This window comes from Thunnus thynnus, chromosome 15 (genome assembly GCF_963924715.1).
Source record: "Thunnus thynnus chromosome 15, fThuThy2.1, whole genome shotgun sequence".
Lineage (NCBI taxonomy): Eukaryota > Metazoa > Chordata > Actinopteri > Scombriformes > Scombridae > Thunnus > Thunnus thynnus.
This window is the reverse complement of record NC_089531.1, coordinates 4,583,735-4,600,679: the sequence shown is the minus strand read 5'-3', so window position 1 is coordinate 4,600,679 and position 16,945 is coordinate 4,583,735. Positions and strand designations below refer to the sequence as shown.

Genomic DNA, 16,945 nt, shown 5'->3' with positions numbered 1-16,945 from the left:
ATGAAATCACAGAAGTTTAAACCACTTTAACTTAGTCACATCTTTGTATTTTAAGTGATATTTTTGGTGGGAATAATATTTAAAAAAATGGAACCGTGAGACTAAACTGTGTAACAGAAATGTTTATTCAATGTGCATCAAGATGCGTCACTTGGACATGTTCTCCTTGTGGAATACAAAGTTATTCGTTGTACTAACACAAGGTCGTCGGCCCCCTTTGGAGGAATCTGATTGGTTGAGGACACTGAGGATGAACGTTATAATGATAATGTTTGATTAAGACAAGATGGCTGTTCACCCTGTTTGTTTGTTTGTTTGTGTGTGTGTGTGTGTGTTAAATACAATGGCAGAGAAGCAAAGTGAGTGCAGCTGTGTGAGAAAAAGAGAAGAAGCCAGAAAGGAAGACAGAACCAGACACACATGACATAAAAAGAGTTTGAAAGAGGAAGGGTCTATATGTGTGTGTGTTAGTGTGAGTGTGTGTGTGTTAGTTTCCTGTGGGAGAGAGGACACACACACACACATTCAGCTTTTGGCAATAAAACACTTGAAGTAACAGTGACACAGAGGAACTTCACTTTGCATGAACACACACACACACACACACGCACACACACACACACACACACACAGCTCATGAAGCGACTTCATTTCTGCCTCTGACCACCGAGACTGAAGCAGCTGACCTCATCGCTGCGATATCAGATAAACATCTGCAGGTAAGGATATTCGCAGTTTTTTTGTTAGCATTTACTAACCTCTTATTTCTACACTTAGTGTGATTATACTGAGTTTTGCTACACATTTGGTGATGGTATTACACACTTTTGTTGCTTTATATCTCCTACTTATATGTGAAACTGTTAGAGTAACTAAAATAACAGGTTTAAGTGTTTGTTTTCCAACCTTGTGTCCCAGAATTATGTATATACTTTTTATAAGGTAGGGATAGCGTAAAGGTCAGAAAAGCAAGCTTGTGACTGGAAGGTTGTCAGTTTAATCCCTGGACTGGCAGGATAAATCTGGGTGGAGTAAGTTAAAAAGCAGTGCTTGCCCCTCCTCATTACCACTAACTGGTTGTGCCCCTGACTATTTGAAAATTGCTTGCATACACCCACTCTTTAAAAAACCTGGTTTAGACCAATTAAATTTCAGCAACTATAGACTAATTTCTAAGCAGCCCTTTATAGAAAAACTCCTTGAAGTGACAGTGGCTCTACAACTCAAGGAGGCTCTGAAAGATAACCACATATATGAAAAAATTCAGTCATGTTTCAGAAAACACAATAGAACTGAGACTGCACTTGTTAGAGTAGCAAAATATCTATTAAGGACTGCTGATTCAGGTGATTTTTCAGTTCTTATTTTACTGGACTTGTCGGCAGCCTTTGATCCAACTGATCACAACATTCTCATCAGTAGACTACAACACTGGGTTGGTTTATCTGGGACAGTCTTGGAGTGGTTCGCCTCCTTTTTGTCAAACTGCAAATGTTTTGTTTCTATTGGCAACTACTATATGTTTTATTCTCTTCCTTAGTACATTTTGGGGTGCCCCAGGGCTCTGTTTTGGGACCTATTCTTTTTTCATTATATATGCTACCACTAGGCAATATAATTGTATTCATGGCATTGCCTACCATTTTTATGCAGATGATATGCAGCTATATGTCCTGAAGCCTGAAAACCCCACTAGCTTGTCCACCATAAAATAGTGTCTAATTATGACATAATAATAATAATGACATTAAAAACTGGATCTGAAGTCTGCTAACTTTCTTCAGTTAAATCCAGATAAAAGTGAGATCCTTATCATTGGCCCTGACAATCTGCATATGGCTTTAAAATCCTCACAATAACAGTAAGTCCTCTGTCAGAAACCTAGACATCTTATTTGATTTCAACCTTAATTTTGAAATTCATGTCAGTAAGGTTGTCCAATCCTGCTTTTATCATCTAAAGAACATGTCTGAGACACAGACACCATTATACATGCTTTAATTTCCTCATGTTTAGATTATTGTAATGGTCTCCTAATTGGCATAAATCAGAGAACAATTCATAGACTCCAAATAGTAAAGAATGCAGCGGCCAGATTACTAACAAAAAACAAGAAAAGAGATCATATTACTCCCCTCTTAATGCCTCTACATTGGTTGCAGGTTTATTACAGAATTGATTTTAAGATTATGACTTTTAAAGCACTTTATGGCCTAGACTACATTTCTGAATTACTTGCCCCTTATCAACTTGCATGTAGTTTGATACAGGAATTTGTTAGCAGTTCCTATGTCAAGATATAAGACTAAAGGGGACAGAGATGTCGCTTTTAGGGCACCTCAACTTTTGAACAACCTGTCCGATAAACTCATACTTTCAAAATCAGTGTCTTCTGTCTTTTAGGCTTTTAAATAATCTCTTTTAAATACTCAAATTATTTTTACATATCTTATTTTTCATTTGTATTTTTATTGTTTTGCTTCTGAAGTTATATTTTCTTTACCATGTGAATTGTGCCCATCCAACTTGAGGGGACAAGTTGCTTTTCTATGTTTTATTTGTATTTAACTCTGCCTGCTACTCAAAGTCCCCCCTTCTCTGTTTAGGCTACTTGGTTCCTTCCATCTGGAGAGCATAATTACCAATCTCAGCTCAGGCCATGAAAACAATATGACTTGAATAAATTTGTACATTTTTGAAAGAGTACATAGTGTGTGAGTTAAACAGTAGCTACATGTTGAGAATGTGAGCTTTCTTTAATTAACGTTGGCTGGTGTTACCCCTGAGTTTGAAGCCTTTTCGCTAACATTTTCCTATTCAATGTTGCTATTAAATGCAATATTGAGCAGAAATAATAATTGCAGTGTTAATAATTAAATTGTTATTCAATTATAGTTGTAGATAGCTACTGACAGGGGGGCAGTTTGATGATAAACATAGCAGCCATTGCAGATGATAACAATTTGATTTGATGTGAACATTAACGTATGCTTTATACAACTGTGCCCCATCAATAGAATCTAATGCACAACACCCCTGCATTTCATGTATAGCCTACACCTAAAAACTTTCAAATTTCAAAGTTTTAACTTAGATGCCTTAATGCTCTTTTTTTTTTATTTTTTTTTTTAAACCTGTAAATCACCAGATCAGGACGTACTGTGTAGCCAGAATGGTTAAAATTCACTTATTTAAAACACGTGAGGAGCACTGTTTGGAGCTGTATTTGTGTGTACTGTAGTTAAACGTTTTTCTCTGTGGTGCATTGAAAGAGTGAAAGTTTGTACCTTTTTGGCTAAAGCTGTGACCTGTGGAGAACAAAAATCTGTGGCTCACTACAGTGAACAAAGTTAAAATTGTTCAGTACAGGAAAGCTTAAATAGGTTCAAGTTATTGTTGTCTACCACAAGACTGATGCTTCCGTCTGCTGGATTGTTTTCAGACTTTCAGAAGAATTTAAAAACTTGACTGTGAACTAACAGTGGGTAAGTTCAACTGTGGCACTTTTATAGTTCACTTAGTGGTTTGCTTTGTGGTTGTATGACACAGAGCAAGACTTGTGTCGAAACTGTCTGTGGTGACTGAGCAGCAGTGGGCTCATGAATGTTTTTCTTCTGTAGCATTTTGATGTACTGACAAATGCCCACTTTGCCACAATCTAGTCCAACAATAACAGCAACTTTATTCAGCTCTTTAAAGCTTTTAAATTCCTGCTCTAAAAACTTATGGTTTTTCATTTCTTCATACGGACAATCCTCTGCTACACAGGAGAGGATGTGTTAACAGTGTTTTAAATAGTAATTTGTCTCACACCAGATGAGCTGCTTGAGTAGTGAAAAGAGCACAAGGTCAAGTCTCCACCAGTTATTGGCTGAATATAGATTCATGAAACATTGATTGATTGTACCCTGAGAGCACAGAACATCAGCAAAAAGATTTGACACATTCTTACAAACGTTTAACTTGGAAGAGAAACAACAAATTATAAAATTGTTACGCAAGTAATCAGCCATAAACATTCATTTCATTATGCAGAGTGACATCCTGGTTTAACATATACAGCAAATGTGCACCCACGTGTTATTCTACACAGGAGATGATGATAATCAAAATTTTGCATGGGTTCTTTTGGTAGAGGCTCACTTTTTAGACTACCATCACGTCCTCTTTCGGTACATGACCAGGATTTTTTTGATTGCATACACACTAAAAAATTTACACACAACAAGCTTTAGCTAAAAACTGTCAGACAAGTTTTAGTTTAGGTAAATAAGCCAACAGTGAAATAAAAAATAACACTATAACTGGATCAAAACAACTGCTTGTCCTGAGTGGTGTTATTTTGTTGGTGTTATATTGACCCAAACTGAATCAAATTTGAACCCAGTGACTTTTAGTGAGTAGTGTATCACCTGGTGAACACTGGTAAAGTCTCTCTCTAGAAACAGAAGCACCTAAAAATGACCCTGTTGAAATGTCAAATGAAAAAAACCCCAGAACTTCAATATTCGCTTAATCCATTTGCGGTGTCTGTACTGCAAATCACACCAAGACTACAGGTGGTACTACCTTCATACACACACCAGATGACATTTCATTTGCCCACACTGTTGTAAACAAAACCCTTTACTGGCAGTCTTTGTCATTGCAATAACTCTTTAGGCCACTTAATGATATATGTCAGTACTGTTGGTTGGTCATGTTGAAGCCTGCTTGCAAAAATGTATCTGTGCACACTGGACCACTACATAAATCCTTACTGCACACTCCTGCAGCTGTGAAGGATTATTATTTCAAAAACAACAATCTTACACATGTATTACTGAAAGAGATTTCACATGGGATGCACAGTAGTCATATGTTATCGCAGATAAAAGCCACATGCCTTGCAGCTGCTGGTTGAAACACCTTTTTAGTTCCAATTCAAGCACTGGTCAGACAATCATACAGGTTGTAGACAAACCAGTTTTATTAAATTATTTGGAAGAGGAAACAAAGACAAACCATTAAATTACTGTTCAAACATTCCATAAATGTTAATTAGATTTGGCAGAATGGTGTCCTGGTTTAAATTTGATCTACTTCCTGCAGTTGTGCACGCACAATTATTTTATATAATGAATTATTATTAACAGTCTAGGTGTATTCCCTCTCAGTTACAACCTGTTTGATCATCGTGCAAGTTCCCATGTTTATGTATGGGTCATGGTGAGCAAAATGTCTCACAACCAATAGACATGTCGGCCAAAACAATGAAAAAAGACTCTTCCACACAACAATATGTTTTTAACTGCACATTACTGAAATGGGAAATATCTGTGGCTAATGGCCGTAAGGGAAATGACAACTGTTATGTGATCTGTGTTCAGAAGTTGAGCTTGTGGCTTGTGGTGTTTACCACATCACGTGTGCCAGGTGTGGAAACAAAGGGCTTGATTCAAAACAAATTGAAGTTAATTTTTAGGTTCTGTTTTTTTTTCAACACAGACACACAATGGTGGCAGTTACTTGGATCGGCTTTTTTCTTTCTCACCTGTTTATGACCAATCTGATGGAAAATTTTCACCAAACTGAATGCATTAGCACAAGACAAAACTATAAGGAGGTTTTTTTTCACACGTTCCACTTTGAGAAATAAAAAAGGGCAAAATTTAAAGGGGACATATTATGCACATTTCTAGGTCTATATTTTCATTCTAGGGCTCTACTGGAATATCTTGGGATGATTTACAGTTTAAAACTCCTTATTTTATACTGGTCCTTTATGCAGTAACTCAGTTCAGCCTATGTCTGAAACAACTTTGCAAATGGAGAGTTCAGAGTAGGCTGAAGCCCTGATTTTTTTCAGGGAGCATTTTTACATACACTCATCTCAAGTTTTGGAACTTCGACTACGTTTAATATTGACATCTGACATAACAGTATATAAATGACAGAAAATCACAAACAGTATGTCCCCTTTAAAAAGTTGGACCTGTCAGTTATCATTAAACAGTGAAACGTGACAAATCACTTGGCCCTGCAATTGATATCAGAGTGTGCCATCGTATATCTTCTGGGCCATGTGGATACTATTCTCTAACCCTGACCTAACATACCTTATATCTACATTGAACCCACTTAGGCTAAACTGGCCCAACTGGCCTGATATAATCAAATCAGCCTATTAGCATATAATACATATGCCATAGCCTGCACAGTAGTCCAACTAGCAAAACTGGTTTTCCAGTTCTACTAATCTTACCCACAGCCACTAGTTAACAACCCCTCTGGTTTGAGAAACTCCCATAAATCATGTCCCTTCACTTGTCTTTTCAAAGACAAGAGAAGGCTCAACAGTGTGTTCCAGCATCTTAAAACCACCCCCCAGCATATGTTGCTCAAACCACCACACAAATTGAGTACTGAGAGCTGGGCATCATTTCTGTTTTTCTGTCGAGTTAATGCAGAAGTTCGAACAGATTAACTTTCTGTTTAGCCCTCTGAAACTCATGAACAGCACCCAGTCAGAGAGAAGACACGCTATTACTATTTGTTTGTTCTGCAGACAATGTTAGCTTGAATTCTGCAGATATAATGTGTCTCACAGACTTGTGCCTGATGGATGTAAAGTACCTAAGTACATTTACTTTAGTACTGGACTTAAGTGCTTACATGCTAATACTTAAATAATAATGATTCAATAATCAAATATACCACTGACAAGGGCCAATCTGCATAAAGAGTACTTTTGATACTTTGAGTACATTTCATAGGTAATACTTCTGTACTTTTACTTAAGTAAAGTGTTGAACACATGCCTTTTACTCAAATGGTGTATTTTAGAGTGGTATTGATACTGATGGTGCCGCTAACGTGCTGCAGTAAGCATATTGTCTTATTTCTGGTTGCTGGCTGTGTTACTGATAGCATTTTTGCTGTTCTCAACTCAGTTAATTCCGCTATATTCTTCATTACTGTGGATAATTACCCGCTATACGTATAAACTTACACTAGTTCTGCTCAAGCACTCTTAGATCTCTCTTTCTTTTAGTGACTTTATCACTAATCCCACAGTTGTTAGTTATTTTAGCTCAGCACGTAGCGTAGCAGCTAACTTAGCTTAGCAGTTTCTTTGGATGGAGCTTCTCTCATATCTAGAAATATGGCTGAGTTTATTAGTAGACCAAAACCATGACAACCCAGAGTTGAGACCAGGAGGCAGAGTTCCAGTCCTACAAGCTTCTCTGCGTTTCCATTAGCGCAATTACCCACCCAAAACTACATAGAAACTGTTTGCCCCCAACCACTTAAATCAATTAAATCTAAAGTAAACAAAAGAGGAATTCTACATAAAAATCTAATAAAAATGAATACCACCACTGCAATAGTACAACAAAATAGGAGAATTAAATGTGGATTCCTAAACATTAGATCTATGTCTGAAGCTGTATTAATAAACTAATCTCAGATTATCATATTGATTTATTTTGTCTTACTGACACCTGACTGTGTCATGGAGAATATGTTAGGCTAAATGAATCCACTACCCCAATCACATTAATACTCATATTCCTTGAGTTGATTTGTCACATCACAGCAAGTCGTGTAGATAGCTGAGAAAATGTTTGAATATACAGATTTCTCTTGTTTGCTATTGTGTCATCATCCTGCACTTCTTGTAGATCCTTCTTTAGTGCTGGAGCTGACCGCTGTCCATACCTGTCATATCAGAAATTTACCAAATCCTGGAAACTTTTCAAAATCCTCTTCATCATGCATCTACAGTTTGTGTTCTTTTTGTTTTAGGGATTCTTATCTGTTGCCCCCAGAAGTTCATGACACCTTACATTTTTGTTTGTCACATGATCTCTTGGGTTTATCACATTATGGGGCAGTTGGGGCCATCTGTGCTCTAAGCTGCTGCGGGGCACATAAGTTTTCTTTTCTAAGATTAAAGGAAGCAGTGCTGTTGCTGCACTGTCTTCTTCATTTCCCCTTTGAGGGCAGCAGCCTCCCTCTTGTAAACTGCACCAATCCTTTTCTGCTTGCCTGCTGGATTCTTCTCCTTTCCTTTGAAGCCCAGCTGCATTTGCTACCAGTGGTAAGGTTGCTTTTAAATTATGAAATATGACATACTTGTTTTATCAGCCTTTAACAGAATTTCTATACCTTGTTTGGCCAGCTAAGGCTTTCTTTGCCATGTTCATGCTTTACAACACACTCCACTGTGGTGGTTTTTGGCTCAAAATGTTTTAGGTTTACATGTCAGATTTCACTATATGTGATTCTGTGTCTCTAGATCTGATACATATCCAATCTGTTACCACTGACCACAGTGTGATCTGTTATATTCATGGTTTTTATAGGTCACACTTCACTGTACTTCTCTCTTACACCCATATAGCTTTAGCTAATAATACATCTACAACTTTGGAATTTGTTACCTTGTTGCTCTCATGCTCAACAGCTGGTTTCCACAGCCCACAATCCTCGGCCTCACTGTTATTTAACTTATTTTCCATTATGAGCTTTTTAGCAAATCTGCCTTTTTTCATTTATGTGAGAATTCAGGGCATGGTTGTGATATTATTCACTCTTGCAGGGGCAAATCTGAAATCAGGGGCAAAGCAGATATGAGGAGAAATGTACAAAACAATGTTATGGTTGCTTGATGATATGGTGGACAGTACACTATACAAGCAAGCTACCTCAGAGATGATCTAACGTGAGCTGTTAGCTAGTTAATAAAGTTAACGTCTGAAACTACAGTTAACATTGTGGCTTGTTCTGAAACGTCAGTATCTGATAACGTCTTAACTTATAAGCCTTATGTGAAAACATTGCCAAATGCATCAAATAAACTGCACAGTAACAACAACCAATTTGACTCAACGTTCTCTGTCAGAACATTCAGCGAGTTTATTTGCACCTTGCTTGTTTTTCTGCACCATGAAATCCTAAAATCACTACCTAGCTACATCTTGCATGCTCAGTTTGAAACTAGGGGCGTGTAGCAAGTGAAGAACAGTGGTGATTTTCAATTTACAAGCATTTAAGCCTTCAGACAAGTTAGCAAAAACTAACGTTACAAGGCTAAAAATGATTTCACAAAAAAAAAAAAATAATAATAATATTTTTTGGGGGGGGGTGAGATGAAATCTAGGTGTGCTTGAACACTGCAAAATAGTCTAAAATCACAAATGTGCTCTTGTAAATGTGCACATGCAGTTCTTTCTCTTGGTTATGAATCACTTCCAAACATACGTGTAGGATTAAGATCTAAAGTTGAGATCTGAGCGTTACAAGGATAACCTGCAAATTGGGGAAATGTTGCTTATTTGCTGATTTATCAGGAGTAAAATAATGAGACAGATAGTGATTTAACCTCCAGAGGTACAGCTCTAGATAGCTTGATTTGCTAGCCTGTCAGTATAATTTCTGAGATGATGACTGCTCTTGGTCAAGAGATAACTGCAATGTTTAAGCTAACAGCAAGTTACACCATGTTTTGGTTTTCTTTCTACTCATATTTAAATATGTGCCTATAGTTTCATATTCAGATTAAGATTAATTCTTTATTGAGGACATTTGCTTTCACAGTCTGTGCATAAGTAACACTAAAAACATGCTATAAACAAACAAAGGACATCACAATAACATAAGTCTCTTACAGTGTGTCCAGGCTAATTAAGGCTGTGATAACTGAGGGCACAAAACTCCTCCGTTTTTTGGCAGAGTGGTTGTTTGTGTCTGCAGACAGAGGGGAGGAAGGTGAAACCTCCTACTTCCACTTCTTGTGCTAAACTGGGTTAAACATGTCACAAAGATTAGTGGATAGATTTAGAAAGAAAAATAAAAACAGAATAAGGCCTATACATCTTTACTGAACAAAGAGAGAAGAAACTGATATTGATCTCATCTCTATGCTGGCCCCTAAGGACAAAACACACACGAAAATAAAAGCAAAAACATTAAGGCTCCAAATGTCTCAAAAATAAATGCAACAAATACTAAACATATACAAAAGAAAAAACACAAACATTAAGACAAATGGAATTCACTTTTGTATGTGTTTTACAATTTGTTCCATTTCTTTTTTTTTTGTATTTACTTAATGTTTGTGCCTTTTTCTTTGTATGTGTTTTGTCCTAAAGAGGTTCCGTACAATACATCTAACCTCTAACTCTCACTAAGACAGAAAATTAGTAAATTTAAGACATATAATATGAACATAGACACACATTTTATACACGTCTGTGGTGATTTTTCATTGGCAGCCGTGTTTATCTACTGTCAGTTGTTGAAGGCAGGATTGTATGAATTTTTGAAAAAAATGTTTTTTGATAATTTTGACATTTTCTCCAGGGATTCAAATCTCACACAGAAACACACACACACACACACACACACACACACACTCAAGCTTCTAGTTGTATTTTAAAGACAGCACACATACTGGACAGACATGCAAATACATATGTATACAGACACCTGGCACATTCTCAGACACTGAGGCACAATGACTCAGCTGGCTGAGTCTGACTTGTCAACATCATGCACCTCACACACACACACACACACACACACACACACACACACATACACACTCCAAATACGTCCTCCTTTTATCTTTATTCACAATCTCGTGTTCATTCATACAATATCTATTTTCATGGCATCATATGCCAATTGAGGCTTGTGATCAGAAAAGATTACTCCTTTGAGAGACACTTTTTATAACTCACAACTTATTTTCCTCAATCATGACTGTCTGGCTACAGATTTTTATTCATTTATTTACTTATTTTTGGCACGGTATGTCTCAGTATGAGCAGTGTTTTTACTTTTAGGATGAATTGTTTTTAGCATGAAAGTAAAAGAGGAAGTAACCCAAAACCACACAGCATTCATGAGTTTAAAGACTAGTGTCTAATTTAGAAACCATCTTTTGTTGAACAGACTTTAGTCTCTTCAGTTACTGCTGTGCTGAAAAATAAAAGAAAACAGAAAACAGGAAGGAAGCTGTCTTTGTTATCACCATGTATTACATTTGCTGTTAAGTAATTAAGAAGTAGAGTATTTTACCACACAAATAGGATGTTTTGAATAAAGTAGATCCTTTAAGTGATGTTTGTCTACCTGCCTTGCAGACAAATGGACCCGCATTCTCTACAGCTGTTTTCACTTTTGAGAAACAAAATTCACTTTAAAACAGGAGCAGCTGGGCAAAACAAGCTTTTTGGGTGCAACATGTGAAGTTGTGGTTGAAAGTTTTTGTTTCAGCTGACACAACTTACACAAGTGACTGCTCAGTTAATGTAAGCCATTCTGGGCAAAAGAAAACCTCTTCCAGCACTGCATTACCTGCAGAGAGTCAATGTCGCTGCAGTCAGCTGCTTTACTTCTTTATATTTTAGCTGCATTTCTGAGGAGTACCACACCTTTTTCTATACCATCATTGGGTGAATGCTGCATTGCAAGTGTTTTGGTCAAGGTTGGCTGTGTGTTATCTTTGAAATTCAGTTGCATATTAGACATGAGCATCTTTGTATAGCCGCTATATTGGATGGTCAGCTTTTATGCCTGGTGTTTTCTCATTTTTTGTATGTTTGGAACAGGTGTAAAATGAAGGGTTACATTTTGATTTTCTCGTATTCTCTCTTTTCCAGCTGCATCATGTCTCCCAATGCCTCTTTGCCTCTCCACGACCTCAAATCTTCCAAGAATGAACAGGCGACAACGGTGGACATCGACGCCATCATGGACAACGTCAGCATCGTCCTCTACACGCTGACTGTTGTGCTTGGCATCACGGGGAACTCCATGGTGATCTGGGTGGCCGGATTCAAACTCAAGGTGGATAATGAATGTGTTACAAAACTGCTTTTTTCAGGAAAATGAAATGATTCCCTGATGCTCATTGTCTGTTTATTTTCATGACCAGAGATTAACAACATTTAAGTTCAAATTTGAGTAAATCAAATGAAAATGATGACGAACCTTCACAGTATTCTGTAATATTTTTTATTAGCTAAAGCAAAAAATAATCCAAATGCTTCATAAGTACATTGCTGTACACACGTTGTCTTTTTAAATAGAAATAACTCAGTTATACTGTACAACAACATATTGATGTTAATTAATGTGTGATGCCCCTCATAAAGCAAAGTCTCTCCATTTCCTGATTTATATTTGAAATGTTGTCGACCAGTCTATGGTCCATTTGTATATGTAGTACTTGTAGTAGGAAGTTTGGACATGCTGGTTTGAAAATAACTGTCAAATTATTTGTTTTCAGAAAAAGAAGAAGAAAGATTTTTAGAAGGAGTGTGGTGCTCAAAACGTAACAGACAGAATATAGATTATTTCCATTTCTGTATTTTGAAAACAACACTTGTATTATATTAAGAGCACAGAATATCCTTTGTATCTAAGTGATAAAGGATGAAGTCTATTAATTCAAGCATTCTGCTTTCATGTATGTTGCTGATGGAAGAAGCTAAATTGTGGATAATTCATTTTGTAGAAACTGTTCATAAAATAGCAGGACTACTGTGTACAGATATAAAATAATCCAGATATGTTACGGCTGCTGTTCTTTGATAGCCAGTGTGTTTTACTGTAGACTTTTTTGGTCAAAACATATTTATTTCTATGTACATGTACATATGAGAGTTAACTGCTAATATAAAACAAGTCTACCTTATTCTCTCCCCATGTCTTCTTCTCTTTTCTTAATTTATTTTCTTCTTCTCTTCTTCCTCCTCAGCCAAAGGTTACTAACGTGTGGCTGGTGAATCTGGCGATCGCAGACCTGATCTTCTGCTTCACACGGGCCTTCTCGCTCATTAAGAAGCTCTTCTTTGACTACTGGCCCTTTGGCATCTTCCTCTGCAAGTTCAATGGCTTTTTCAAATATGCCAACATGTTCTGCTCCGTGTTCCTGTTAGCTGTGATCAGCCTGGACCGAGCACTGTGCGTCTGGCTGCCAGTCTTCGCCAAGCGCCGGCGCACCCTATGGGCTGCAAGGGTGGTGGCTGTCTGCGTCTGGACTGTTGCGACTGCCTTCAGCACTCCGTATTTCGTCTACCGCCATGTCTACCTAGGGAAGAACAACTTAAGTAAGTGCTCTGTGGATTCAAAGGATGCGACGGTGGGGGATAACAGTGCCAAAGTGGCTCTCTACTCCATCCGCTTCCTGTGTGGCTTTATGTTGCCCTTCATGGTCATCCTCATCTGTTACATTCTGGCCGGACTTGGCATCCGACGCACCCGCCTGTCAGGCAAGTCCCGCCCCCTACGCATATTAGCATCACTGGTCATCGCTTTCTTCCTGTGCTGGGCGCCATATCACTGCCTCCTGCTGGTGAAGATGGTGGACAGTAAGAACAAGGTGGTGAAGATCTGGCACCCTCTGGCAAAGGGCATGGCCTACTTCAACAGCTGTGTTAACCCACTGCTGTACTTCTGCATGGGGCTGGACGTGAGGGGGAGGTTCAGGCAGAGTCTGGCGGGGGTGTACAAGAGAGCTCTAGCGGACGATGTGGAGGGACAGACGACTCAGTCCAACGAACGCTCTTTGGATGACAGTAGTGGGTCGAAACACAGTACTGTTGTGGTGTCAGGAAGGATTCAGCCTCCAGAGGGTGTAGCTAAATTTTAAGTCTTTCCCAATGATTCATGAGCCTTAAAGGACCATGCAGGTGTTTTTTTGTGTCAACTCATCAAAGGATAAGGCCGCCAATTTTCTATTTTTTTATCTTATTGTCAATAAACTTCTTGTGCAAAGCCAAACCAACAATTAATTGATTTACTTACAAGTATTGTATGTGTGTATCTTATTCCTTATTCCTATGTTGTAGCCCTCTGTTTTTGTTCAAAAAATATTAAAAACACTTCAATGAGCGACACCAACGCACCAGTTGACATGTTCCTTCGCCACAATGAGTTTGGTCATGTTAGTTTGTTTAGAAACAGCTCAAAAGACTAATAACAGTGATCACCTATTCAGTCTCCGCAGATATGATGGAATGTGGTTCTGATTACAGTGCTTCGCTAGCTGCTTGTGCTACATATCACAACCTCTTGACTTTGTAGTACATTGTCAATTTGTCAAGAACTTCAGAACTTCCGCTTCTAGTTGGAGCCATTTCTAAACAAACTAATGTCACCGTAATCTTCATAATGAAGGAACAGATCACCCAGTGCAATGGTGTGACATGTTATAGTTAATAGTTTTTGGACAACAATGGAGATCTATGGCACAGATGAATAAGATATATCAGGCTTTGGATACACACACAATACTTGTTAGTAGTTATTTTTAGTTTGGTTCTGCACATGAGATTTGCTGACAGTAAGAAAAATATAGAAAACCTCCAGCCAAATCCTTTAACTACAATTACAGGTGACCATTTTCTGTTGGCCTTTCTGTTGAAACTGTTGTGCTTGTGGGCTAACCAGAGCTTTATAGGAAGGATTAAGAATGGGGGAAACTGTCCTCCCAAGTAAATCAAATGGATCAGTTGTTTATGTAAGTGCCCTTTAAACAACTTAGTTCAAGTGACTGAAACCCTTTTAGCAGCCATACTAAATATGACAGGAGCAAGGGAGGAAATCAAATGAAGAACAACAATCTCCCGGTTAAAGTTCAAGGTTTTGTCATCATGGTTACAATAATAACCAACATCAGACTTTGACACAGAAGATCGCTGTTTGTTTCCCATTTCCGACTCACTCACTCTATATGACGATGGTCTCCTAACCTCAAGGAAGTAGCGGTTTTAACCCAAACTTTTCCTAAACCTAACCAAGTCATTTTTGTGCCTAAACCTAACTATACCTTAACCTCAGTACTGTCACATCATAAAACATATTTATTTCTAACAGTGATTTGTAACGGTTTTGGAAAGTACAGGCAAATGATGTTGTCCTGCTGATTACTGCCGATAGGGGCGTCAAATCAGAAAACACCTCTATGTGTCACACTGGAGAGCATTGACCAACAATGTGTTCGGTCATTTAATTTGGAGGAGTTGTTGGAATGGGGATGTTATCTTTCTTTTATCTCTTCCAAACATCTAGGCTATATCTCAGAACTGCTTGCTTTTACTTTTGGGTTACCAGGGAAGACAGTCAGTCACTACTGACTGGTTAGGAAAATATGCCATAGGGTCCTTTAAGTGCTGAGACTACCTTTTTAAACCAGTGTAAGTGTAATTTCCCTCTCAGACAGCTGTGAATTCTTGCAGGTAAATTTGAGAAAATTGCTCTCATCCAAAAGATGAGCAAGGTGCTGTGTGATTTTGGGAAATAAAGATCTAATTTATAAAATGTGGTTTTGTTGAGCAGTGTAGACAATTTGTTGTATATATCTAAATTCATTTTGAATTTTATTTGACCTCAAAGCTGGATAAATGTTAAAAATATGAACATATGTATGTATGTATGTAGGTCAGATATAAAGTTCCCTCTAAAATATTCCATCTGACAGGTTTCACACTTGAAAAGTGGAACTGTGGAGAGTCTGAGGAGACGAGAGGGAAGGCAGAGGGAAGTGAAACTAAAGCCAGTAATAACTTAAGTCTTGACGATTTCTTGTCTTCAGGGTCACACTGAGATTGAAACTGTACAGTACCTAAAATCTGTTCTGTCCATTGTGTTTCATAAAGTCTGTCACTCGGTTTCTATGTATACTTTAATTTTTAACTCATCATATCAGAAATCAAATGGCATTTTGTCAGCTGTATGTGTGACTGAGTTGTTTTAACTAAATTACCAAAATCTAAGTACAGAACGGGATAAAGTATTTATGGCTTTTATGGCAGATATGCATACAGACAATAAAAGAGTGGACAGCTGGTCAACTGTTAGCAACTAGCGAAGCAACCTGCTCATAAAACCCAGCTGTACTTGCCCTGCAGATTACTTTCACATCACTAGGAAACGTCTGTGCATTCAGACTGTTTAGCTTGAACTCACTGTTCTTTAAAGGTTTAATGGCTTTTCTGCTCAGCTGTGTAGCAGTGGTAACATGTTGAATTGCATGGCCTTGAGCTCACAGTATTACACTTTGACATTTTTACTATAATACTTTTTTTTGTAAATGTAACATTCTGTAAAATGTAATGATATTACTTTGTAAATACTGCTTTAAGAAAGATAGATATATAGACAAACTGTAATGTTAAGACAAAAGCTTTTCAAGGTTTAGGAAACTACATCTGTGTTTAAACTGTTTAAGTGCAAAGTTGTCAACACATGTCGAAAGTCGCAACAAATCCACCAGTGTTGGTGGTCTAGTAAAAATAAATGTTATGTGTTTGATGTGTTTTTCAATGGTTGAAAAGTTGATAAATAAAGATGAATTCTTGGATGTCTGTGTTCCACAGCCTAACATGGATTATGTTTATGTTGACGATCGCCTACCAATTTACATCCAATGCCAATTAACCAAGTGTACTTGCCATCTACTGAGAACTGTAGTGCAGCCATCCATATTAGCTAGAAGAGCTGACTTAAGTTCAAGCCGTGAAAGTCTTTCTCTGCCCTGGTGAACTAGCAACTAGTTATGCAATTGTCCAAGATAATGAGTGGCATGGTCACAGTGATAAAGACTTTAAGAAAGTACTAGATTTCAGTACTCTTATATGATTGCTAACATGTTCTACAAAACAGCTGTCTTGTCTCTGCCAAGTGAGGCTCAACTGAAAGAAATTAGGTTACTTTAATTAAAACCAATACGCCTGATCAATGCCGATGAATATAAAAAAAACATCCCATCACATATAATGATTGTATTTCAGTGTGCAAGTTGGTGTAACTTAGCTCCTCATCTGATCAAGAGAAAGGATGTAAACTGAAAGATGAAAAAGTGAAGATAGGATATGATCTTTTTCCCCTTGTAACTGGACTCAAGTCGTCTTCTCGCTTCAGTCAAACAACAATACCACAATTCAAAACT

The 16,945-nt window shown here is 37.7% G+C and overlaps 1 protein-coding gene across 2 annotated transcripts; it reads left to right on the top strand.

The window, feature by feature from the left end:
• The first annotated feature begins 405 nt into the window (after positions 1-405).
• Positions 406-16,357, top strand: LOC137198231 (formyl peptide receptor 2-like). Of its 2 annotated transcripts, none has more exons than XM_067611928.1 (3): positions 406-719; positions 11,652-11,838; positions 12,752-16,357. In XM_067611928.1, the coding sequence occupies exons 2-3, from the start codon at positions 11,659-11,661 to the stop codon at positions 13,643-13,645; spliced, it is 1,074 nt and encodes a 357-aa protein (XP_067468029.1). In that variant the 5' UTR covers positions 406-719; positions 11,652-11,658; the 3' UTR covers positions 13,646-16,357. The 2 variants fall into 2 exon arrangements, with proteins under 2 accessions (XP_067468029.1, XP_067468030.1); XM_067611929.1 differs by lacking the exon at positions 406-719 and adding an exon at positions 7,962-8,083.
• Positions 16,358-16,945: the final 588 nt, after the last annotated feature.

Coding starts and splice junctions, on each gene's coding strand:
- LOC137198231 (XM_067611928.1), top strand. CDS start 11,659: ATGTCTCCCAATGCCTCTTTGCCTCTCCACGACCTCAAATCTTCCAAG. Junction 11,839..12,751: donor TGGCCGGATTCAAACTCAAG/GTGGATAATGAA, acceptor CTTCCTCCTCAG/CCAAAGGTTACTAACGTGTG.